The sequence below is a fragment of the Melanerpes formicivorus genome, unplaced genomic scaffold, assembly GCF_026170545.1.
Source record: "Melanerpes formicivorus ecotype bairdi unplaced genomic scaffold, bMelFor1.0.p_v2 SCAF_22, whole genome shotgun sequence".
NCBI classification, from domain to species: Eukaryota; Metazoa; Chordata; class Aves; order Piciformes; family Picidae; genus Melanerpes; species Melanerpes formicivorus.
The window spans coordinates 6,457,715-6,483,439 of record NW_027142374.1 but is presented as its reverse complement, the minus strand read 5'-3'; the positions used below and the strand labels follow the sequence as shown (position 1 = coordinate 6,483,439).

General features: G+C 42.6%; 1 protein-coding gene and 1 long non-coding RNA gene across 3 annotated transcripts in view; both read left to right on the top strand.

The window, feature by feature from the left end:
- Nucleotides 1-20,447, top strand: part of ATRX (ATRX chromatin remodeler) — a 94,081-nt gene extending 73,634 nt beyond the window's left edge. For both annotated transcript variants that reach the window (XM_068151987.1, XM_068151989.1), the window contains exons 28-35: nucleotides 615-723; nucleotides 2,507-2,684; nucleotides 4,153-4,347; nucleotides 12,230-12,379; nucleotides 12,870-12,995; nucleotides 13,739-13,834; nucleotides 16,576-16,704; nucleotides 17,460-20,447. In XM_068151987.1, coding sequence (XP_068008088.1) covers nucleotides 615-723; nucleotides 2,507-2,684; nucleotides 4,153-4,347; nucleotides 12,230-12,379; nucleotides 12,870-12,995; nucleotides 13,739-13,834; nucleotides 16,576-16,704; nucleotides 17,460-17,738 — 1,262 coding nt within the window. In that variant the 3' untranslated portion in view covers nucleotides 17,739-20,447. The remainder of the gene's footprint in view (nucleotides 1-614; nucleotides 724-2,506; nucleotides 2,685-4,152; nucleotides 4,348-12,229; nucleotides 12,380-12,869; nucleotides 12,996-13,738; nucleotides 13,835-16,575; nucleotides 16,705-17,459) is intronic.
- Nucleotides 20,448-22,927: 2,480 nt separating this feature from the next.
- LOC137447962 (uncharacterized) lies at nucleotides 22,928-25,181 on the top strand. The gene is made up of 3 exons (XR_010988955.1): nucleotides 22,928-23,059; nucleotides 24,088-24,275; nucleotides 24,374-25,181. It is a non-coding gene; the product is annotated as an uncharacterized lncRNA (long non-coding RNA).
- Nucleotides 25,182-25,725: the final 544 nt, after the last annotated feature.

The following is a 25,725-nucleotide window of genomic DNA, read 5'->3' as shown; positions in this document are numbered from 1 at the left end:
AAACTTTGGCTCCAAGTTAAGGTATTAACAAATTGTATAATATTACAGATGTGTATATGCAATTAGAAATAGTGAAAAATGAGGGGAGCTACCCCCAAAAAAGCTCAGCTCTTTTTAAATACTTCAAGTAAAATTTAACCTTGGCATACAATTAGATTGGTAATTTGTGTCTTCAAATTCCAGTCTGTATAAAACTGCTTGGAGGGGTTTTATTTCATATCAAATAATTGATCTTCTTGTAAAAAGAAAAAAGGGCAAAATCTGAAGGAAATGGGCAGTGATAGGTGCTAGGTACTTTTTGCAAGGTAAAATGGTATTGACAGCATATATTTTATTCTGGTTTTTAATAATTTCAGACAGAAGTACTCTCCATAGGTCCCTTCCAAGCTCTGCCATTCTGTGATTCTGTTTGTAGGAGCTGTTGCAGGCTTGTGGGTGATCTTTCTCATCACAAATGCAATTGCTGTTGTTTTCTGTTGTGTTACATATTTGATAGTTTGCTGTAAGTGCACTACATAATGTTGCAAGCATTGCTATATTGAGTTGTGTACAACCAGCATTATCAGCCTGGTTGCTCAGGCAGTCAGCTTTTTAACAATCTGTTACCTTTATAGGTGAAGGAAAATGGTTCCGAAACATTGACTATTACCGCTTAGATGGTTCAACTACAGCTCAGTCAAGAAAGAAATGGGCTGAAGAATTTAATGATGAAACTAATGTGAGGTGAGATCTCCTCTGATATATACACTTCATTTTCCTCCTCCTCTTTCTGTTGTTCCGTGTTTCTTTGTTGCAGGATCACAAGATGTTACGGGTTGGAAGGTACCTCTGGAGATCATCAAGTCCAACCCCCCTGCCAGAGCAGGACCATAGAATCTATTGTGGGTCTCACAGGAATGCATCAAGATGGGTCTGGAAAGTCTCTAGAGAAGGAGACTCCCAACCTCTCTGGGCAGCCTGTTCCAGTGCTCTGTGACCCTCACAGTGAAGAAATTCCTCCCCCTGTTGATATAGAAACTCCTGTGCTGTAATTTATATCCATTACCCCTTGTCCTGTCACAGGGTGCAGCTGAGAAGAGCCTGGTCCCCTCCCTCTTGACACTCAGCCCTCAGATATTTATAAATGTTTATTAAATCCCCTCTCAGTCTTTTCTTCTCCAGACTGAAAAGCCCCAGGGCTCTCAGCCTCTCCTCATAGGGCAGTGCTCCAGTCCCTTAATCATCTTCATAGCCCTCTACTGGACTCTTGAGTCCCTCTTGAACAGGGGAGCCCAAAACTGGATGCAATATTCCAGGTGAGGCCTCACCAGGACAGAGTAGAGGGGGAGGAGAACCTCCCTCAGTCTGCTGGACACATTCCTCTTAATGCACCCCAGGATCCCATTGTCCCTCTTGGCTACAAGGGCACATTGCTGACCCATGGATAACTTATGTACCAGGACTCCCAGGTGCTTCTCCATGGAGCTGCTCTCCAATTACTTGTATTAGCTTAATGACTGACCTCTTAAGGCTGGGAAAATAAATACCACAGGTGCAGAACGTGTACAAAAAGTGTGCAACAGCAAGAGGTTTCTGGTTGCCTGAGGTTACTTCCATTTGTATTGATTAATACTTGCTCAGTGTTTCCTTGCTGTTTTCATTCTTGTTTAGATTGTAAGCAATTTGGATCAATTGCAGTTACTTAAAAAGGCTATAAGGACCTAGGAAGGTCAGAGCCCTGTGGGGTTTGACCAGGAGAAGACAGTCACTTGGCCAGGCAGAGGCATGTAGCTCTCTTAGCTGTCTCCAGAATTGTCTCTCCCAGCCATCCACTATTTATGCAAGATGGCACTTTCAAATCTCAGGTGGATAGACAGGTAGATACCAATATTTCCAAGTTGGCATGTTAAGAAATTTACCTTCCTAGATTTGTTTTAAAAATAAAATGCATCCTTCTGTGGCAATCACTTGTAATGTACAGAAAATCATAAACAAACAAACCCTACAAGCTCCCACAAAAAGAAAAAAGGTGAACTAGACCCTTAAATAGTTCATTCTGTCAGGTATATGTCAAGAGCTCATTTTAAGTTGAACCTGAGAGAAATGGTGCTCAGAGAAAGCAGATGCATCAAAAAGTCATTCTGGAGTTATCCTGAACACTTGCTAGCCAGGAAACAGCTTTAAGAGCATGGGGTATGCCTGTTTAAAATTATGGTTTAATTTGATATAACTAATTTTATTAGAGTTTGAAAATGCAAACCCTAAGATTTTTTCCTTAGCCAGCACTTCTTGTTAACAGTTGGTTTGCAGAAGGCCCTGATCTGTGATTCTGGCACCATATGTTTTGCTGAAAGTGTTGTCCTTGTAAAATCTTCATCTGTTTTATGCTTAATACAGTGTTTTAATGAAGTTTCTGAGTTATTCTAGTGTATGAGCAACTCCACAGTAACACAGCAACAGGAGAACAGTGATTTTGAAATTATTTTTTTCCAAGATAGTAAAATGTTGCAACTTTTCTCTCTTCCAGAGGCCGCTTGTTTATCATATCCACTAAAGCAGGTTCCCTTGGAATAAATCTTGTGGCTGCTAACAGAGTCATCATCTTTGATGCTTCTTGGAACCCATCGTATGACATCCAGAGTATTTTCAGGGTTTACCGCTTTGGCCAGAACAAACCTGTGTTTGTGTACAGGTTTTTGGCTCAGGTAGGTTTCTCTCTGGTATTTTTGTGATGCATTCTGGTCCTGCAAACCAGTTCATAAACTTGTGACTATTTGACCTTGTCCTGAAGTCTGTAGTGGTCCACATTGATTCAGTTATCTTCCAGTCCTCACCTGATCACAGTTGACTACTGAAAAAGCTCTTGGAGCAGAGAGTGGCAAATTAAATAACAGCTGAAATGATTTCCTGTTAAGCCCACCTTGTCTGACATACTAATTCTGGAATTCTAGCAGTGATTCACACATCAGACTCAAAATACATGTTCTCAGCTTTTTTTAATCTGCACATCACTAAGAATTCTTAGTTGAATGGGCTGTGGTTCTTAGGCAGTAGGCTTGCTCAGTGTAGCTGTCTTCTAAAGACCTCTGGTCTGGGGGCCTTGGAAAGTCCAACTGGAATGAAAACACAGGGAACTAAAGAATTCTGGATAAACAGGCATCCAGTCATCACCTGAAAACTTGTATCACACCCTGCAGATGTTAGAAGTGTAGTAACTCTTACGATCTCTGATCTGTGCTTTTTTGGTAAGGGTAATTCTGTTAGGCAGCATCTTGCTTCATCTTCCAGTTCTTCAGGTGTCAGAGAATAAACTGAAGACCTTTTCCCAGTGACAGTACTTTTGATCATTCCCTTGCCAATTTAAATAGATTATTTTTGTAACATGCTGCTGTCAGGCATGTTTTTTTCTTCAGGCTTCAGTCTATTCTTGTAGTTTCTATGTGCACTTCTGAACTGTTGATATTCTTTTAAAATTAGGATGTTCAGTACAGGCTGTGCTGTTCTTGTACTTCTCATAGTCATCTTTTTTATTTACCTTTTTTTTTTTTAAAGAAAAAGTAATTTTCCTTCTTTTCATCAAGGATCTAATTTTTCATACACAGCTGTGATGAATTAGACTTGACTACTTCTCTTCCCCTATCCTCTCCACTCCAGGGATACGGTATCTGTTTTCCTTTGTACAGCAAAATAAGGTACATGCTGTGGAAATTGCCTTTTTTTTTGCTCATAATCCTACTTTGGAGAATTTAATCAAAAATTGGATCTTTTCAAAACACTATTGAGAGAACACGTTTCTTACTCTAGGCAGTAGCTAGATGACATCTGTCACATGCACAAGTTGTATTACTTCGTGTTTGCTTCCAGGAGGTGAGGTGTGTTTTCTTTCTTTTTTCCAGCAAAGTGTTTTCTAAGATGAGAGTGGTTTGCTTTCACTGAGACTTGCCTAAATCTATTTGTAATGGGTGCAGCATTGTGTAGTAGAGGTTCGTTGTCACTTCTTAGCACTTAGCACCGCTTCTTAGTGGTGGTTTGTAGACTTACAGAGTCAGAGAAATGAGGAAAATACAGCACTGTCATGTTGTTGTTATGACTATTTTATATCTATTAATTTTTTTTTCTTGAATGACAAGAAGGTCCAGAATTTGTATGCAGTGAGTGTCTTGGGTTTTGCAGGGAACAATGGAAGATAAGATCTATGATCGTCAGGTTACCAAGCAGTCCTTGTCCTTCCGGGTTGTCGACCAGCAGCAAGTTGAACGTCACTTTACTATGAATGAACTTACAGAGCTCTACACTTTTGAGCCAGATCTTCTGGATGATCCTAATTCAGAGAAGAAAAAGAAGAGAGATACACCCATGTTGCCAAAAGTAAGTTGATGTGCATCACTGAGAAATTGGATAGTATTTAAATGACGTGTAGCTCTTTAAGGACATGGGATATTTGATCTTGGAAGGAGAAGAGTGCTGTATTTTCACTTCAGAGCACTATTCTGCACTTCAAAGCACTATTGTTCATTGTGAATGGGGGTGAAGAGCAGAAAATGCAATAAAATGTGTAATTATTATAATGGATGGTATAAAAAGCTGGATGAGTTTCCCTTCATTGTAATTGACAGCATAAGAGAGAAATTGACAGCAGTTAAGAGGGAAAAATTTAAAATCAGAAGAAACAGCAATACTTTTTCTCAGAATTTGACCAAATAGAAGGAAATTGGAAGCCAGGATACAAAGTAACATCTAAGTGGGTGCTGATGATAGTGAGCGTTACCTCAATTTGTGCTGACAGAGATGTGTGGTGATGGTATGCTTCAAGGTCTGTTTTTTACCTACCTAGGTGAGACTTTTTAAGAGTCAAACTAATTTTTCCTGTCTTTTGCCAAGCATTGTTGGTTTTCAGTTCCTTTTAAAACCATTCTTGTAGGGACCATGAATAGAGGTAAGGAAAAGTTGCACCCACTTACTATATGTGAGGCAAATTGGAGAAGCTAAGGTTTTGTCACCTATTTTTAGTGTTACCAGAACTAGCAGAGACCAGTGACATTTCTGTAGGCAGTCATTTACCCAGCTTAGTGAGAATGCTGATACTGGGGGATAATACAAAGTAGTGATGTCAGACCTTTTTCCAGCTTGGTGCTGAATACATTTTTAACATCACAGGGGCTCGTTTTCACTGAGGTCTGCCTAAATCTGTTTGTAATGGACACGGCATGTGTAGTAGTGGTTCTTTGTCACTGATCTGCATAGTAGTGATTCACTGTCCTGTGTGATGCTTTGGGAGCTGAAAAATTTACTAACTGAAACAAAAACCCAACTTTTACTGCCAGGCAGGAGTAAATTTCATGGGAAAGAATGACTAGTTTGTTACAGTTTTGTTCTTTTTTTAACCAAGTTAGTTTGTTTTTCTGATGAGGTTAAGGTTTTGTGCTTTGTCTTACAGTTATTCTTTTGTATGTGGTCTGCTAAAGACTAATTCATCATTGAGCTGTTTTTCAATTATCTTTGCCTCTTACCAAGTGAACAGCTAGTGTGGCCTTGCAGTTATTTAACTGGTTGCATTTCCAAGTTACTGGAGTTTTATATCATTCTGCAGTGTCTGGGTATGGGGAGGGAGGTTTTCCAGTTTGTAAATCTATTAATTGCTAAGCAAAACCAGCATGTTTTCCATTCTAGGCTATCTGTAGACTACTATAGTGTAATAAATCATGGTCAGGCATCATATTGGCATTCTTAATAGCAAAGCCATTCTCTGAAACAGGCTGTTAGACCACCTACAGTGTCTGTGCAGCTGCCAGAGGGATTTAGGAAGTGTTAGCCCTCTAAGTGTTAGTCACTGTTCCACATGCATTTTAAAACCCTTGAAAACAAACTTTAATGACTGTATCTAAGCTCTTTTTATTACAGTGTTTCTCACCATAAGCGGTAAGTTGTAGATAACTGAAAATGCTGGTTTACTTTTTTGTGCTATGTTGTACATTTTTCTTTTGGTATATTAATATTATTTTTTTTACCTCCTAAAAAAAAAAAAAGCTCTTCCTTTAGGTTGTAATTAATAAGAACATAAAACAAAGCAAATCCTAGATATTTTATGCCATATACATGTATGCTTCCACAAACTCATTGATAGTGAATCACCATTTACTGCTGCTGATACTTATTTTTAGGCCAATAAGATTAGGTTGAAACCCTCTGAAACACCTCATCATGTTTGCTCAAAGCATTGGTCAATCCACTGCAATAATTAACATTTTGGAAATTGGTTTTTTCTTACTTAACTTGTTACTGGAGTATTAAACTCCACGCTATAATTCCTTCCCAACCATCAGTGTAAGGTTTGTGTAAGTTAATTCAAATACAGGCTTTTCACCAAGTCCCTGGCTGGAAGTAGAGCAAATCTGTCTACTGGAATTCTCTTTGTTTTTCCTTCTTTTTAGATTGTTTTAGTGAATGGCTATTGAATGGCATTTTGTCCTTTTAAAAAACTGTCTCACTACATACTGTGTGCAGGTTTCTAATTCCCTTTTTTCATATGTTGGTTGAAAAGGCTGTAAGTCAGGTTAAAATTATTTTTATTTCAGCAGTTTCTACATTTATCTGTTGAAGACAAACAGCTTTAGCCTCACAGAATATCGGAAGCTACCATTAACCCCCAAATACTCCTTCCCTTTCTTTGCCCCCCCGAATTATTCCAGATGCTGAGTTCCCTCAGGTCCCACAGGAGCTAAGAGCTGGAGGTGTAAAGTGTGGTAAGAGGTACAGAACTCCCAAGATGTGATGGGTGGCAGAGCAGCATGTGGCATGTGTGGTGGCTGGTGTTTTCATAGGCCCTTGGTATAAGTGTGGTATAAACTTGTTCAAAACGTTAGTGGAGAATGCATAGTGTTTCTAGGAGTGTTAGAAAAAAACAGTAGCTGTTACCATGTGAAGTATGGCTTGTGATTTGGGTTTTGGGCAGGGAGCCTGAGGGTAGGAGTGAAGTCTATTCTTTAAGGCCATCAGATGTGCCTGGGTGGCGAGTTGTCAGGAAAGAATCCTGGGCAGTTCAGCCAAGGAAACATGCCAAGTGAATATTTGCATTTAGAGTGACTTCTCTGCTGCCCTGGCATTATCCTGCCTGGCCTGGCTGAATAGTATCAGGGTAGGAAGTGTCACACAGGAATCGATACTGGAGAGCTCTCTTTCATTTGCTGCTTATGTTTACTATTTTGATGATCACAGTCGTGTTAGGTTTTGTTATTTTTGGCTTCATTTGCTTTCCCTGTGGAGTTCATCTGAGTAGGATACTATATTTTCATTTTATCCACAAATAGGTTCTTGCTTTACACACAAAACTGAGCTAGTCCAGGAGCTGCAGTGTCTCTTCCTTGGATTCCTGTGATCTGTTTAATTGAGTTGTGGCTGGTACCTTATTTAGAATATCCTAAGGTTAACTTCTATGTTTTATTTCCTATGGTGTCTTTTTTTCATCTATCCAAGTCTCTGAAATCCTACATAAACAATCCAAAGGAAGTCTTAGCTGTAGAAAAACCACCGTGGATGTTATTCTCTACCTTCTGCAGGGTTATTGATTCAGAAAGTTAACTGTTCCTTGTTCCAGTGTCATTTTAGCAAAGATACATAATTTATCTTTGTAATTACAAAGCTCCTTAACAATTAAATGGATTCAACAGCACACTCAAAACATTTCATTTTTTTTTTTAAGTTGATTAAAAGCTATCAATATGCTTATGAAACCATCTAATGGTGAATGCTTTTCAGATGGAAAATGGATTCATTATTCAGCATTTGAAAGTTAGTATTTTCTTTAGGATTGTGTTGCATGATGTTCTGTTGCTATGTTGGTTGGAAGTTTAGCACACCCAACTTGATTTCTGCAGCTCTGAGCTGGAAACAAAGGCCACTAAAATGTCACCTGTATTCCTCTTCCATCATTGAGCTGTCTGCCCCTTCCTTACAAAGCCCAAGCTGCTCCTTTATAATTAACAGCAAAGCAAAACAGGCATTTAGGGTAAAAGAAGGGCTTTAGTTCTGCTTTTTCCAGGTTTTGTGTGTAATTGTCTCACTTTGTTTTCAGCCCTCTTTCTCATCTTCAAAGCAGAGCCTGTTGAGCAGTGCTATCACTGTAATTTCACTGTTGTGCAGACAGTGAGGTAAGGGATTACCTTTGTAATCCTTATAACCCAGAAATACACTAGAAGTGTTAAGTGGAGATATGACTTTCTCTGAAAGAGCACATTCCTCAGAACATGGTGACAATAGGACTGACCCCTTCCATGCAGGCTTTTCAGAGGGAAGTTCTAACTGGGAGTTAGGTGAAATGTTTTCCATCTCCAAGCATGAGTGTGGAAAAGCTTGAAGGATTGTAGCTTTTCTGTGGGATATCTGCTAAGTCAGAGAACTTGATGTCAAGGGCACATAGTAGGAAGGTTCTTTAGGTGTGCAGCCAGGAATTGTGTTGGTTGAGGAGGAACAATTCAGTACTGACTGTTAGAGTTCTTGTAACTTAGTTTTAACACACTTTTCAACTTTTTGATGTCATTAAAAAAATAAGAGGGGCAGGGGTTAGTTCTCTAGCTTTTAATGGGCTAAGAGAATTGATTCTGTATTGTTTAAAAAGTAAGACATAATGCATTGTGTGAGTGTAGAAACACACACTACTTGTTCTTTAAAACACATCCTTGAGTGTCTTGTTTTTGCAATAATCCAAGTTTAGGTCAAAGACCAGTTGTCTTAGAAAGTGCTGTTGAGAGATGCCAAGTGTTGCTATTTTACATAAAAAGTCACTTGGCAGTTGTGCAATATATAGTTTCCCTGGAAGTCTATCAAAGTTTCATGTCAAATTTTAATTTTAGCAGCAGCTGTCTGCCCTTTGTGGTCTGAACAAGACCTTCAGGTTGCTGAGGAGTGCTGAGGAGTAAGGATGTGTGGTTCATGGAGAAATGTGTGTTGCACTACAACCAAAATTTCATAGAACCATTCCCAGAAAGGGTTGTCAAGCCCTGGGCCAGGCTGCCAAGGGCAGTGGTAGAATCCCCATCTCTGGAATGATTTCAAAGCTGTGTAGATGCAGTGCTGAGGGACATGGTTTAGTGGTGACCTGGCAGTGCTGGGTTAATGGCTGGACTTGATGACCTGAAAGGTCTCTTCCAACTGAAACAGTTCTATGATTCTATGATTTGCTGCCCTTGCCCCGCCGAAACAGTTTCTGACTCTTGAACAGTAGAAATACTTGGTTTTGACAGAATATTTGTATTATATATGTTGTTGACATGAATTACTAGTCTTAGCTTCCACTTCTTGATTTAATTGATCCACCATCCCTGCAGAGTTGAAAAGGACTGCTTCAGAAATTCAGTCCAGAAAGGTGTAATGGTTGCCTTAAGACTGAGTAGTTGCTCAGTCAGATTTGCTGTGTTTAAGCCTAGAAATCATGACTGTAGAGAGGCCATGAGCTTTACAGCAATGTGGTGACTCAATGTCTAACACAGGCTAAAGGTTCAGTTGTTATTTCTGTAGAGTAGCAATTCCAAAGGAGAAGGTGGTGTAAAGTGAGAAAATGCTGTTGAATGTCTTATGATTGCATTTTGGGTGCTACATTTTCCTTTGCTCTGAATTCAGCAGTGGATCTGGAGTCTTTTTAAAGTTAAGTTGATTTATGACTGGGCTGTTGTTCTGGGGTTTCTTTGAGTAGATTCTCACAGACTCTTAGCACTCAGCTCCCGAAGGATTGTATACTGGGATAGACTTGGCTGATAAATGGTTAGGAGGGAAAAGTTTCTTCACCACAGATACTAATAGCCAGGCTCAGAGATAAGTGCAGTACTTGTGTGTGCAATTACTTGGCCAGTGCAATATGTATTTCAGAGCAGTATATAAGAGGTGGGAGCTGGAAAAGACAAAAGGGGGGGGCATGGTGTGTCTGTCAGAGCTGGCTCTGCTGCACCCTCTGTTCCTGGGTTATTCTTCCCCCGACCAGTCTGTTGGGTGGATTAGAGTCACAATCACATTTTTATGTGAAATGAAAGCTTGGCTCAGTTGAGGTCATGTAATGCAGATTGGAAAAGCAGATTAAAATCATAGTTCAGATGCAGTTGGATATAGTATATCATTATTTTATACTACCTCAGGACATAGCCAGGGCATGTGTTTTACTGTAGTTCTGTACTAGGGGACAGCTTTGTGAATTTGGAAGGCTGTTGATCTCAGAATCAGAAGAATTTGCTGCTTATTTAAATGTATTTTTATTTTTAACCATGGCATTAAATGTTCAATTGGTTGAGGAAAAACTTGGTTATAAATTACAACATAACTCAAATTCCTGCATGGAGCATTTCCTTTCCAATACATTTATCTCTCCATAGCATTTCATTTTCCAACAGGGTTTTAAAAAGACACTTCTAAAAATTAGAAACCATTTGTCTGTGGCTCTTCAGTTTTTCATTCATCACCAGGATTTCATCTTAAAGCTTCTAAAGCAATTGATAATCATTGTTTGCTTAACAAATGGAAATAAATACTTACGATTTTTTTTTTGTTTGATATGTAAGGTGAATTTCTTTACTTTTCATTGTAAAATTAAAGCAGCGAAGTGGAGCAGCACCTTCCATACCTCAGTGTTCAAGCTTCATCATTACAGTTAATGCAAAATAAAGTTTAAACAAAGAAAAGCAAACACACAGTTGGATGTAATTTAAACCACATTTTGAAGACTGTGTTGGCTGAGTGTGGATTATAGTCCAGTATTGTTTTCAATAATAGTGTTGCCATGGAAATGAATGCATATGCATGTCCAGGACCCCTCCACGCACTGATGTACAGCTATGGCATGCTCAGAGTGCTTCATTTGTCTTAGCTGGCTTTGGTAATGTCGTCTTGATTTCTTCACCCACTACTTTTAGATGTTTTTGTTGTATCCTGTTATTGCATCCCTTTTCTGTCTCTGCCTTCTCTCCTAGCACCCCAAAATACTGTTACTTGTTCCTTGTGCCTGTTAGTTGTGAAGGTATTATACTGAATATTGTTGAGGAGCAGGTGATGAAATCATCGATTCCAGTTTAGGGAAACCAGCTAGCAGAAGGATGAAGCAGAGACTAGCTTACCTAATTGGTCAACATAATAGAGCTGTAAACACGCAAGAGAAACAAACAACTTTCTGTGGCTGCTGTGGCAAAACCACTGGTCTTCCAGGACTTCCACATGCAGTTCCCAGTGTTGTTCCAAAAATCTGCTTGTGGGTACAAGCCACTCTTCCCAATCGTTGTTCCATCTAGATTATAAAATGTCAGGGTAGGACAGTTCATATTTCTGTTGGTACAAATGCCTAAAGGAGAAGAGGGTGGGATGGGGACTGGGTCTGTAGGTATTCGTATAATTCCACAACAGTGTATTGACTGTAATTCATTTCAGAGAGGCAATCCAGAAGTGCAGGGAAATAATGGTTTGTATCATGAATCTTGGACTGAATGCTGAGCTGTATGTAGTGTCACAGAATCATTTTGATTGGAAACCAACTTTAAAATCATCAAACAGGTGTGTGTGTGTGTGTATACAGAGAGAGAGAGATTTTGTATGTGTATAAAATGTTAGTATCCCTGCAAACTAAACCTTCACAACGGTTTGCCATTATAAAGTATATTGTAAATATTTTGGTGAACCTTAAAAGCAGTCAAGCATTGTGGAATATAGAGGTCTAAATTGCAGCCTTCTGATCAAGTGCAATTCATGGCAATGATTTGATCTTTCCTTGTCCAAATGGGTGGGGGTGGCTTTTTATCTCAGCATCTATCTGAAGTTTTAAGCAAACAGCCTTTTCTGTTGAATTCTGATGTCCAGTTGATGTACCAAAGTACTACTTAGTGCTTTAAATCTAGTAAAGGTGCCCTTTATATCTTATAGATGCAGATTATTGTTGGGTCCTCTCAGGTATCCAGCCTAAGCAAAGGAAAAATCATTGAGCACATTCCATTCTTTTTAGGTCCTTAAACTGTGTTTGTTGTTGTGGAATCTGAGTGCATTCCTGTGGTTCATTAAGTGATTGTACTGTCATCTTGCTAACAGATTGTTAAGCCATTACCCTCCCTCTGAGGAAGATTGGGCTATCGAATTATTCTTTAATTTTGTTGCACTGTGAAGTGCTCTGAGCTGCTATTTATGAGGTTGAGTGCAAGGAGTAAGTTAGACATGCACAAAGAGTCAATATTGGGAGTATTGCTGCAGAGTGACTTCTCCTTTTGTCTTCTCTTCATTTGAACAGGACACGATTCTGGCAGAACTGCTGCAGATCAATAAAGAGTATATTGTTGGGTATCATGAACATGATTCACTCCTGGACCATAAGGAGGAAGAGGAACTCACCGAAGAGGAAAGGAAGGCAGCATGGGCAGAGTATGAAGCAGAAAAGAAGGTAAAGTTATCTAATCAGGTTTACACACATGAGAACAAACCTCTCCAGATTTAAGTACCACTTACCTTTTCACTTTGTTCTGGGGAAATTAATTATCTTGCCAAAACAATGATTCTGGAAAGCAAATTTTGACACATGAGAAATAGAGATACTGTGTCTTGTTTGCCATCCCAGTGCTGGTCCTTTTTGTGTATTTTCTTTGCTACTTTGATTTCAAAGTTGCTTTATCCTTTTTGCACCCATATTTTTTTTCCTGTTTTGTAATAAAACTCTGCTAGTGTCCTTTGTAAAGCCTCTCTTTTGCCAATGAGGAAAATGTCTAGCTCCATTTAAAGTACACAATTGAGTTACAATTTTTTGGCAGCAATCCCACTAACATAAGCACCTTCCAGAAAGGATCTAGAAGTTTGATTGGTATCTCATGGGTTGTTCTAGAAGACCATAAATTACCAGAGTTTTCCAAATATAAATGCATTTTGTATTTTTTAAGGGCTTGACGATGCGTTTCAACATGCCAACTGGGACCAACGTGCTTCCCACAAACTTCAGCTCCCAAACACCGTATATTCCTTTCAATTTGGGTGCTCTGTCAGCTATGAGCAATCAACAACTGGAGGTAAGTAGCAATCCAGGTAGTGTAATGTGTCTGTGTAGCTGTAAGCCCCTCTGTCACAAGTCACAGCTAATGTCATTACCACATCTAGCCTTCTACCTCCTGCCTGAGAAGGAATGGGATAGAGGAACACATGCTCTGTTCCTCAGTTAACCCAGCTCTTGTTTTCCCATCTTAGCTGAAGTAGCTGGGAGCATTTCTTCCTAGTAACATTCCAGGCTGTGAAGTGCAGGAGCTGAAGCACGGTTGTCTGATGGTACCCTACTAGTGTCTGAGTCTGTGCAAAAGAATTGAAAGCTTCTAACAAAGTGTGCAGATCAAGGAGACCTGTGTTGAATAATGCAGCACATTTGCCAGGATTATGCTAAAAAAGATCGTTTATCATGGTGGGTGTCATTTTGAGCACAGAGAATGAGTTGAAATTGTAACATCAGCAAAGTCATTGTGGCAGAAGATTTGCCTGGGTAGAAATGTAGCACTGCAGTGATGATCTGAAAACATTTGAGTGCAAAAATAGTATTGTATAAACACTGCCCACTGTACAAATTGACAGATTTCTACACACTTCAGTTACTCTGTGCTGCAATTGAGGTGTGTGGAAACTTGGTGCTATTGACTTGTGCAAATAGAGAGAAAAAAGTAATTAATGTCTGTGTACACAAGGCAAAGATGAAGAAAATTTGGAAAAGGTTGGCAAAGGAATGTGTTCTTAGTGCTTTATAATTAATTTTCTGTTGTTTTCTCAGGACCTTATTAATCAAGGAAGAGAGAAGGTTGTGGAAGCAACCAACAGTGTAACTGCAGCAAGAATCCAGCCCCTTGAAGACATCATTTCAACCATAGTGAGTGAAATGGGTGACTGTGGAGTTAGATTAGGAGGTGGGAAAAGGTTAAACGTTATCAGGCAAAGAAATTACTGATGTATGTGGTCATTCAGCAGGTTAACTGTTATTAGTGAATATACTTTCCAGTTTGTATTGACCTTTATGTCTGCAGGCTGCATTTAGAATAGAATAGAATAGACCAGGTTGGAAGAGACCTTCAAGATCATCACGTCCAACCTATCACCCAACACCACCTAATCAACTAACCCATCTAACCAAGCACCCTGTCAAGTCTCCTCCTGAACACCTCCAGTGACGGCGACTCCACCACCTCCCCGGGCAGTCCATTCCAATGGGCAATCACTCTCTCTGTGTAAAACTTCCTCCTAACCTCCAGCCTGAACTTCCCCTGGCGCAGCCTGAGACTGTGTCCTCTTGTTCTGGTGCTGGTTGCCTGGGAGAAGAGACCAACCTCTGCCTGTTTACAACCCCCCTTCAGGTAGTTGTAGAGAGCAATAAGGTCACCCCTGAGTCTCCTCCTCTCCAGGCTAAGGAGCCCCAGCTCCCTCAGTCGCTCCTCATAGGGCTTGTGTTCCAAGCCCCTCACTAACTTCGTTGCCCTTCTCTGGACTCGTTCCAGCAAGTCAACATCCTTCCTAAACTGAGGGGCCCAGAACTGGACACAGTACTCGAGGTGTGGCCTAACCAGTGCAGTGTACAGGGGCAGAATGACCTCCCTGCTCCTGCTGGCCTCACTGTTCTTAATGCAGGCCAGGATGCCATTGGCCCTCCTGGCCACCTGGGCACACTGCAGGCTCATGTTCATCCTACCATCAACCAGCACCCCCAGGTCCCTCTCTGCCTGGCTGCTCTCCAGCCACTCTGACCCCAGCCTGTAGCACTGCATGGGGTTGTTGTGGCCAATGTGCAGAACCCGGCACTTGGATGTGTTAAATCTCATGCCGTTGGACTCTGCCCATCTGTCCAGCCTGTCGAGGTCTCTCTACAAAGCCTCTCTACCCTCCAGCAGATCAACTCCTGTCCCCAGCTTGGTGTCATCAGCAAATTTACTGATGATAGACTCAATGCCCTCATCCAGATCATCAATAAAGATGTTAAAGAGGATGGGGCCCAGCACTGATCCCTGGGGGACTCCACTACTGACTGGCCGCCAGCTGGATGTGGCACCATTCACCACCACTCTCTGGGTTCGGCCATCCAGCCAGTTCCTAACCCAGCTCAGAGTGCTGCTGTCCAAGCCATGGGCTGACAGCTTGGCCAGGAGTTTGCTATGGGGGACGGTGTCAAAGGCCTTGCTGAGGTCCAGGTAGACTACATCCACAGGCCTCCCCACATCCACCAGACGGGTCACCTGCTCGTAGAAGGAGATCAGGTTGGTCAGGCAGGACCTGCCCTTCCTAAATCCATGCTGGCTGAGCCTGATCCCTTGGCCATCCTCTAAGTGCTGTGTTAATGCACTCAGGATGACCTGTTCCATGATCTTGCCTGGCACTGAGGTCAGGCTGACAGGCCTATAATTCCCTGGCTCATCCAACCGGCCCTTCTTGTGGATGGGCACCACGTTGGCCAGCTTCCAGTCCTCTGGGACATCTCCAGTGAGCCAGGACTGCTGAAAAATGATGGAGAGCGGCTTGGCCAGCTCCTCTGACAGCTCCCTCAGCACCCTAGGATGGATCCCATCTGGTCCCGTGGACTTGTGGGGATCCAGGCGGCTGAGCAGATCACCAACTACCCCATTTTGGAACAGTGGAAAACTATGCTGCTCCCTGGCTCCTTCTGCCAGCTCTGCAGGCCAGCTGTCTGGAAGACATTCTGTCCTGCTAGTAAAAATTGAGGCAAAGAAGGTGTTAAGTATCTCTGCCTTTTCCTCATCCCTTATCACAACGTTCCCCTCCGTGTCCACCAAGGAGTGGAGGTTGTCTCTGCCCTTCCTCTTGCTATTAATGTATTTATAGAAGGACTTTTTGTTGTCCTCCACAGCAGAGGCCAGACTAAGCTCCAAGTGCGCTTTTGCATCCCTAATTTTCTTCCTGCAAGACCTAGCAACATCCTTAATTTTTTCACGGGTTGCCTCCCCTCTCTTCCAAAGGTGATACACCCTCTTTTTTTCCCTTAGTTCCATTAAAAGTTCTTTAACCATCCAGGCTGGCCGTCTGCCCCGGCGGCTCATCTTCCGGCACATTGGCACAGCCTGTCCCTGAGCCTTCAACAGTTCTTCCTTGAAGTAGGACCAGCTCTCCTGGACCCCTTTGTTTTTAAGGGCTTTATCCCAAGGAACCCTCTGAATTAGTTCCTTGAGTAGCCTGAAGTCCGCCCTCCGGAAATCCAGAGTGCTATTGAGATATGCTATTGAGATATGGCAGAGCCTTAGAGGACTAACAGTTTAGAGTCGTCATTATTTGCCATGCTATGAAAATGTTGATTTTCTACAAATAGGAATAATAATTAAACACAAATATGATGCATTTCCTGTAGCTTGTCCTTACCTGTCTGTCTTGGGCTGCCACATTACTCATTTGCTCCCAGGAATCTGCAGGTGTAGTACCTTTATTAGGAGTCTGAAGAAGTAATAACTCACAGTTCTGATTCTGGTGAAGTATCATTTTAGATTGACTGGAAATTGGGCTGTGTTTTAATTTGTGATGCAGCTCTGATCTGAACAGATGCAAGACCTCAGTTACCATTATGCTGTTGTTAAAATGTGCCAATAAAGTTTTGGGTTTTTTTTCCCTTTTCAGTGGAAAGAAAATGTAACACTCACAGAAAGCCAAGTGCAGGCCCTGGCACTGAGCAGGCAGGCAAGCCAGGAGCTTGATGTCAAGCGCAGAGAAGCCATCTACAATGATGTCCTCACTAAACAACAGATGGTAAAACATCTAATACGTATTTGATTGGCTGTCCATGTTTGATGGATAGACTTTGTGTGTGTATATGTGTTCATAATGTATTTTAGGTACATAAATAGGTACCTGGAGAATGTTTGCTGACGTTATGTAACGGTGTACGTGAACCTGAGGGGATGGTTCCTGTGCTGTGTGTAGGGTTGCACTGATCAGCCTTTTTGAAGGAGACTCCCAGGAATGAAATTTTAAAACCTACTCAACAGATTTTCCTGTGGAAGCATTTTGCTTGAAGGTCATGAGGCTTAAAAAAGAAATCTGACTCCGGAGCTCACAAAGCAGCTTAGGAAACACGTATCTTAGACAGGCCTGGTAGTGGGGTTTTAGCTCAGAATGGTTTTGCAGAATCTGAAGGTTGCTCAGATAATGTCAGTGAGAAGAGTTTTTTCTTAGACAAACATTTGGTGTTAGACTGTGTGCAGGACTCTGAAATGGTACCTGACAAATAACGTTGTGAGTTTTACCTGGAAATCATTTCACTACCTACACACTGTCTGCAAGACAATAGGCAAGTCAATGAGAGAACTTAGCCCCAAATGGTGTTACTAATGGTTTCTGCAGTAATCAGCTTGTGAATGCCGTCACGTTAGTGCTGGTGATAAAAACGGTGCTTTTTTCCTTCAGCCACGCTGTCCCTAACAAATTGATTTGAGCTCTGAACTTGATACTTGGGGTGCTGAGGCAGGTCAGGCACTCACGGCATCTCTGCTTTCCCTTCACAGTTGATCAGTTGTGTTCAGAGGATACTCATGAACAGAAGACTACAGCAGCAGTACAATCAGCAGCAACAGCAGCAGATGTCTTACCAGCAAGCAGCAATGAGTCATCTCATGATGCCAAAGCCTCCAAATTTGATCATGAATCCTTCCAACTACCAACAGATAGATATGAGAGGAATGTATCAGTCAGTGTCTGGTGGTTTGCAGCCACCACCATTACAACGAGCACCACCCCCAATGCGAGGCAAAAATCCAGGGCCTTCCCAAGGGAAATCAATGTGATTTTGCACTAATAGCCTAAAGGATTGTTAAAATCAGAGAAAGAACTTTTATTTTTTTAGGAATCAATGGCTTAACAGAACTCAACTGTAAAAAAAAAAAAAAATTAAAAATAAATAGTTTGGTCCCCTTAAATGCCATGTTCCATATTAGTGTTTCAGCTTTGTTTAAATAGGACATAATGTTCTCCCTGCTGTCAGTGATGTTGCCTAGAATCTTCTTACATATGTTGAGTACAGGAGATAACAAGTTGTTTTCAGTGAAAACAAGTCCTCCCATAACAGTAGCATCTCCACAGGTTTCCTGTCTAAACTCCTACGCTTGCTTTTAGTAGCTGTGAAGCTGTCAGCAGATGGGAGCAGCTTAGGAAGGACCACAGCTCTGTATGCTTCAGTTTGCCACACGTGAATTGGAAACAGCTGAGTTCTTGATTAGAGTTGATTCCTCAAATTATGGAATACTTTTTTGCCTACCCGTTTATTGATATTAGTAGGACTATTCTAAGGGAAATAGCCTAGTTTCCTTTTGACTGAGGTCTGGACTCGTGCGCTGTCATCTATACTGAAAGAAATAGGAACTTCAAATACTTTTTGAAACAGAATTGAGTGCAATATTCTTAAATACTACTGCTCTGAAACTTCTGAGTCATGCAGTGACATCAAAACTGTGTGTACAGCCTTAAACAGTAACCTGGGGAGGTGATGGTGCTTCCCCAGTCCTCTGCCATATTTTGTTTTCAGTTTTATGTGATGGAACAACAAAGGGTGATCCCAGAGGTGGAGATGTGTTTCCTTCACACGCTGATTTACTTTATGGGGAGTCCAGTACAAAGCACATTTCTGTTAACTCCTTAATGCTGGTGCTACTGTCTCTTCCCGTTGCCGGCAATGGGAGACAGGCCAAGAAATTAAATTCCTAGTATTTGGGGGGTTAAAGTGGTGGTGATGTCCAGGGTCAAACCCTGTCAAAAAAACCATCTTTATACAATGGCAAAACCGCTGCTGATTTAAAATCCATATAGAGAAAGTGCTGTAGCAACTCCCAGAGCTGCCAGAATAGTGAAAACCCTTTTCCTCTATTAGGTAAAATGAGTTTTTTGTTACGCACTCCTCCCCGCTCCCTGTCATTTGTGTGAAGACAGGATTTAGTGCATGGAGGGCTTGGGTTTCTTTGTTTATTTTGATTTTCTTTTTTCTCTTACTATAGACCATTTCTGGTCAACAGTCAACCAATTTCTGGTTGCTTTGACACCAGTAGAACTCTCTTTACCCACAGTTTTTGTGCTTGTGAAGATCTAATTATATATAAATAGGGCTTTTCTTTGAGCATAGTTTGGGTGATTTTTTTCCCCCACCTCTCCAAAAAAAAAAATTAAAATTAAACAAATAAAAAAAAGTTCTAGTTTGGGGGTAAAAGTGAGAGGAACGTTTGAGGCAATGGTGTATCGACTACAGAGAACTCTGGAGAAGCAGGCGGATGGAGGCGTCGGCTCCAGGTACTGCTGGACTCTTCTGACATGAACAGAATTTGTTCTGGTGCCTGGAAGGTTTTTTGCAGGTGTTTTGGGTTCTTGCCCTGAGAGGACAAGTGGGTTTTGCATCTAAATACACAAATCTTTGGTGGTACTTGCTTTTGTGCTTGACACTTGGTTTGTGATCTGGTTGTTGCAGAACCAGCTAACAAGTTCTGTCTTGGACTCTTTTTTGTTACAAGATACCACAGGAGAACCTCAGTATGTTCTAGTGCTTTGCCAGCTCTACAGTTCAGTTTAATTTGAGAGAAGGGGAACAAGGAGAGACCTGTTCACACTAGAAGAAACAAAACATGAGACTTTTGAGACAAACATTGGAAGGCAAATGTACTCTGGGCAACTCTCACCGATGCGCCTACGTGTCGTGAGTAAGAGAAATTCTTTCTACCAAACCTGGGAATGTTCAATGGAGTTTTGCAGTAACTCAGAGACTTAAATGTGGAAGTTTTAGGCAACATTTAAAGGCACTTTTTTTTTTTTCCCCCCCTCCCCCATTCTGGACAAACCTCTGGGTAACAGACGACTAACGCATACGCAGAGAGCCGACCTAAGCGTTGAAATTAAACTTGGACCACTTTGCATACCCGTTTCTCACTTGACATTTTAGCTGCATAACAACGTGCTTTGAGTATAACATCAAGCTTTAACCAATATTTAAGGACAGAACATACGTCAATAAGATAATAAAAGGCTCATTTTTATATTTGTTTTAGATGTTTTAACTAGATAAAATGGCTTAAGATGACGAATAAAAATGTTGCTTGTAATACAGTTTTGCCTGCTAAATCCTCCACATTTTGTAACCTGTTTATTCCTTTGGATGTAAAGCGTTTTTGCTTAGTATTGTGATATTGTATATGTTTTGTCCCAGTTGTATAGTAATGTTTCAGTCCATCAACCAGCTTTGGCTGCTGAAATCATACAGCTGTGAAGACTTGCCTTTGTTTCTATTAGATGGCTTTTCAGTTCTGTATTAAATATCCCAAGTACTATAGAAAAGGTGTCCCCTCTTCCTATAAGGCTGTTTTTGTAATATATATAAGGACTGGAAATGTGTTTTTAAAGAGAAGAAGCATTCAAGTATGACGATATACTATCTGTGTTTTCACCATTCAAAGTGCTGTTTAGTAGTTGAATCTTAAACTATTTAATATCTCATTTAATAAAGTGACCAAAATCCATCCATGTGCCTTGTGCTGCATTCATCATACAGCATTAACTCTACAGGATCGTGGGCCGAGAACCTGTCTTTGGAGAACTGGGAGTTCAAGCTCTCCTCTTTTTCCCTGCAGTGAGGTGCCCAGTGCTGGATGTAGCCTTTAGTTTCATTCAGAGGAAGCACTTGTGGTCTAGGTTTTCCAGTCAGATCAATTAACAGTAGTTTCTGCAGCCAATCAGTCTTAAAAATCACGAGTGAGTTCTCACTCAGTGACAATAAATTAAGAGTGAAGCTCTGCTTGGTCAAATTAGAGTGACCTGTTTGGCTATTTTAAACTCATTGTTGTACTGCTTCCTTTCTTTGCTATTATATCCCACTTGGTGGGCAAAAAAAACTAACCAAAAAATGGCATGACATTGTTTTAAACCTTAAAGCTGTGGCTCCTGTCCAGTGCTGCAGCCAGGTTACAGCCCTGGGTGGGTCTGCTTGGGGAGGTGCTGCTGGTCTTGCTGTTAGCTGAGAAAGGGCAGATGCCATGGAAATTGTGACTGGTGTGGAAATCATCAAATTGTGCTACAAATGTGAGCACCGTGGTTTTAAATACCTCAGTAACTTGATTAAAACTTTGATAGAGGGCACTGGGAGGCTCTGGCACATGGTGGAGGCTGGATGTTGGCTGTTTGTGTTTGCCTGGGGAGTGTCCTGGCATGACAACCCCCTACAGAGCAGGCCTGAAAGGTGCTCCAGCACTGAGCATTGGTAGTTTGAGGTGTTATGTGCTAAATGCTAAACCTGTGGGTTGCTTTGTCCTGACCTTAAAAGCTGAAGCACTCTGAGCAGGGTAAATAAAATTAATCAGTTCAAGCAAAAAGAGTTTTGAGCAAATTTTCAACATTATGGAAAGACAGATGTCCTAAATGTTCCCAGCTGGAGATGTTTGGAAAAATGCTGGTGTTGCAGCACAGAATGGTTTGGGCTGGAAGGAACCTTTAAAGGTCGTCTAGTCCAAGCATCAGCCATGAAAGCATGCAGCATCTGAATTTCCTTTTCAGACCTGCTCTGATGTTGAAATAACCCTGTGTGCATCCTCTCTGCTGTAGAATATACTCTGGAGATGCATCCCAGAGCACCAGCAGCACTCCACCCAAGCAAGTCTTTAGGATAGCTGTGCTGCTGTGAAAGGTTGAGGGCAAGCTGTGGCCTCAGGTTTGGGTCTCACGTGTGCTCAGACTTTTCGTCCAGTGATCACAGGCTGGGTGCTTTGCAGTGAAGGGCCTGGAGAAGCTCCTGATCTGCTGTGAGCATGTGGGATGCAGAGTTCATCCTCTGGGATGTGAAGGGTGTAGAGAAGCTCCTGGTCTGCTGTGGACATATGGGTTGAGTAGTTCATCCTTCTGTGCAGGGCCCTGGGTCACCTCCACACAGATGGCTACCGCACAGCAGGCACATGGAAGCCGTTTTTCATCCAGTGGCAGCTCTTGTATCTGCTGTGCCCAGTGATGAGGGAATGTGTTGGGAAAGGGCTGAGGCCTAATATGGGGAGAAGGGTGAGGGGCTCTGTGGGGAAGGTAAGTACGGGGGGATGTGGGATCACTCCTCAAATCTGTGCTCAGCCCCTTTCAATCCCCCCGATCTCAGCACCTTGGCTTTGTGTTTCATGTCTGGTGTGCATGGAAGCTATTTGAGACATTGACTGTGGAACAGCACTGGTAGATGGGGCATTAATCAGAGCCTGACTCAGGGACAACAGCTCTTGCACGATGTGTGGTTTTCCTTCCCATGGGTTCTTGTTGCTTGTTAGTGCACATGTGAGCTTGCCATGTCTCTCATGTGGTGATCTGCCACACTTGGTCATGGGCACTTTGGTGCTAAATGCTTTTTGGCATGGTGAGAGAAGATCCTGAGACTCCTCAGTTAAGTTGGCTTTGCAGGTCTTTCTCAAACTCAGCCAGCAGCAGGCACAAGACTCCATCCTCACTATTTTCCATTAACTCTGAAACACTTAGTTGCTTTGGAAACAAGGTATTATAGTTCATGTTGCATGACTTCGTGCTCTGGGGTAAGTTCCTCCCTACAATTCCACAACCCCCCTGACTGCAGGTTGTGTTTTGTCTTTATCTTAAAAAGTGGGATCACCAGGGATTGCATTTGGCAGTTTCAGCCACATAAAGTGCTTTTCCCATGGTGCTGTGTCCCCCCATCCCTCTTGAGCATAGCACTGCTCTTGCCTTTCCATGTCTCCAGGTCCATGTCTCCACCTTTGATGGCTGCCCCAGGTGCCTGTAGAACCTGGAGAAGCAGTAGCATGTGGCACCCATGTTTGATGTTTGCCCATTAATTACTTTCAGCACATGTCCCAACTAACTTGTCTCCCACTCACATATGTGGTTAATAAATTACACTGAGATGCCAGGTAGTCCAGATTATACCCTCAGTGTACTCTGTGTCTCCTCTTTTAGGGGGAGCATTCAGTAACCTCACTTTATTTCCTTGCAGCACGCTTTCTGGATGGAGCTGAAGCTAGACTTGGACCTGCAGAGGGCTCCCCTGCTTGGAGAGTTTCAACCAAACCCCCAAGTACAGGCTGAATCTTGACTGTTGGGTTGTAGGAGAAGACATCGCCCTTTGGATCAGGTACCCAAGGTTGTCTACTGTGGCGCTTTCAGACCTGTGCCTTTTTGTGTGCAAAACAGCACTGGAGGGTGAAGGGCCCAGCAGGGTGTTTTGCAGGACCACAGCAATGTCCTGCACCAGCCAACTTTGCCTTCTCTTTGGGAGAAGTTTTTCATCTGACTACTGTAACATTGAAGTGCAGGGAAGCTACACAAGCTGAGGTCCCAGACATACACACAGAATCACAAAATGGTTTGGCTTTCCCTTCTGTTAGGAGAAAGTCTCTATGCTTGAAGCATTGCAAACGTGTTTTCCTCTAAAACTTTCCTAGCAGGAAGAGGGCAGCCCCTGAGGCTGGTCCAACACCACCACTAGAGCAGATGCACCTCAGTACAGGCTGTAGGGTCCATCTCACAGCCCTGTAAAAGCCTTCAAGCAGTTGGTGTTTCCATTTTGCTTTCACTGCACAGAGCAGCAGCTGGTGGGTAACAGCTGGATGAGGAGTCTGTTCTTCTCATGGACACGTGAATGTGTCCACATGAAAACAGCACTGAGCATTGCTGCCTGCTCCCTGTGCCACCCAAAATGCAGCCAAAGTTGTTAATTCTGCTGCTCTTGAGCTCCCAGGACAGTCAGGTTACTCCTGGTAACTGTTGAAGCAACACCAAACCCAGCAAATTCCTGCTGAAAGCAACCACTTGGGTGGGATTCAGCAATGTTGAATTCTCCCTTTACAGTGTCCCACATGGGAGATGACACCAACCTTTACTAAGAGGTTTACACTAAATTCTTTATGAATTTTGATGTTGGCAAGTATTGTGGATTTTGTTCCCAGATCCTGCAGAAGGGCTTTAACACCACCCCTCGCACCTGCAGGTCCCTTCACAGCAGGATGCTCTGCTGAAGCAGCTCTTCCATTCAGGTATTGGATGAATGAGTCCATCAGATGCCCCTATCAGCTCAAATTGATCAAAATGTACTCGATGTTGCTGTTTGACCTTTGTTTTGAAGAAGAGGAGCAGGCTCTAAACCACCGGATTTATCTTCAGGTGCACCGGAAAGCCCTGGCTGGAGGGAGGCAGGATCATCCCGGGGGCAGAGCGAAGTGCCAGGTCTGAGGGATTTCCCTTTATGCCAGGGAAGGTCAAACGTACACATCAGGACACTGGATGAGTGCTCGTGCTCCTGCCATGGCAGCTGAGGATGAGATGTTTCAGCAGTGACTCAGAGGAAGAAGGTAAATAAACATTTTTTATTTCAAACACAGGATTAAATTCCTTCATGTCTGGATCATTCAAGGTAAAGCTCCTGTAATCTCCTCATTGTGATCCACAGCTTGGTCGTCTAGTGACTGCTGGACCCGCTGCGCCTGATGTGGGAGCAGTTGGGACAGTCAAAGGGATGTGGCACAGACACAGGAGGTAGCAGAGAGGACAAGCAATGGCCAGAAGCAGAGCTGGGCACCAGGGCTACAGCTCCGTTAGCAGCACAGCTTGTGAAGAAGCTGGTGTGGACCATCCCTGGGTAAGTGAAATCATCTGGGGAATTCAGGAACTGAAGCTGGAGGAGCTGAGATTTTTACCTTGACTGCTTTGTGAGGAGGTGGCTGAGAAACAACGCTGAAGAATGCAGCTGTGATAAGGAGAACCCCAACCCAAGGCCACTACACTTGGATTTGTACATATTTTTTGGATGCCCTAGAGAACCTCATTGCACACCAACCTCTCCTCTCTGCTGCAGCTACACACTCCTGCTTCCTACCATGTGCTAAAAACCCCTGATCACAGGGGACAAAGAGCAAACTGGGATCACTCCTGGAAGCTTTTCCTGTAACATCCCAAATGGGCACTGAGGGCCTGTGCTGACTGTTGGGCTGAGCTGCAGAGCAAAGCTTCCATCATCAGAGTGCCCAGTGTGGCGAGCCTGACCTGAAGAGAGCCACAGGAATCCGGTACAACGCTGGCAGCAGGTGGAAACATGGGGCTGACTCAGGCTGCCAAAACACTGGTAGATTTGGCTGAGCCCACTGGGAGGAAAGGTGATGGCACTGTGTGACCCAAGCTTCTGCAGAGGAAAATGCCACACAGCCATGAATGTCCAAGCTCTGCCTGCAGGGATGATGTTCATCCATGGTATCTGCTTAAAAATGGTGGGTGGTTTTTTTTTTTCAGTTGGCTTTTGTTGCTCTCTACATCTTCTTCACTGATTTTTCCATGATGCTTCAGGTAAGTCTGGTGTGAAATGCGGTGGGTTTATTGCAGGAAGGATGAGTCCATCCAAAGGCTTGGCACACGCTACAAATGTTTCTGGACTTGATTTTTCTGCAGGACACAAGCCATAGCAGCTGCTGCTGGCAACTCACACTGGGAGCTGACCCAGCGTTTCCCAGACTTGTGGGGCTGCATAGGTGAGGGAGAGCTGAAGACACCAACCGTGCCTGCAAGGTTCCTCCATTTGTAGTGATGGTGGTGCTGAATCTGGACCTATCCCACCTGATGGCTACAAAGTCTGAGCTGGGCCCAGTGCTCGGCATGGCCCAAGCACCTTTTTTGCCTGTCTCAGAGTAAAGGAGAGAGCTGGATTTGTAACTCTTGGAAATTCCAGTTCAGCAGCTGGGCATTCTGGTAGGATCATGCTTCCAAGGTCCATTCCAGGTATAATTTCCTGTCACCCGTGTACAAAAGTTT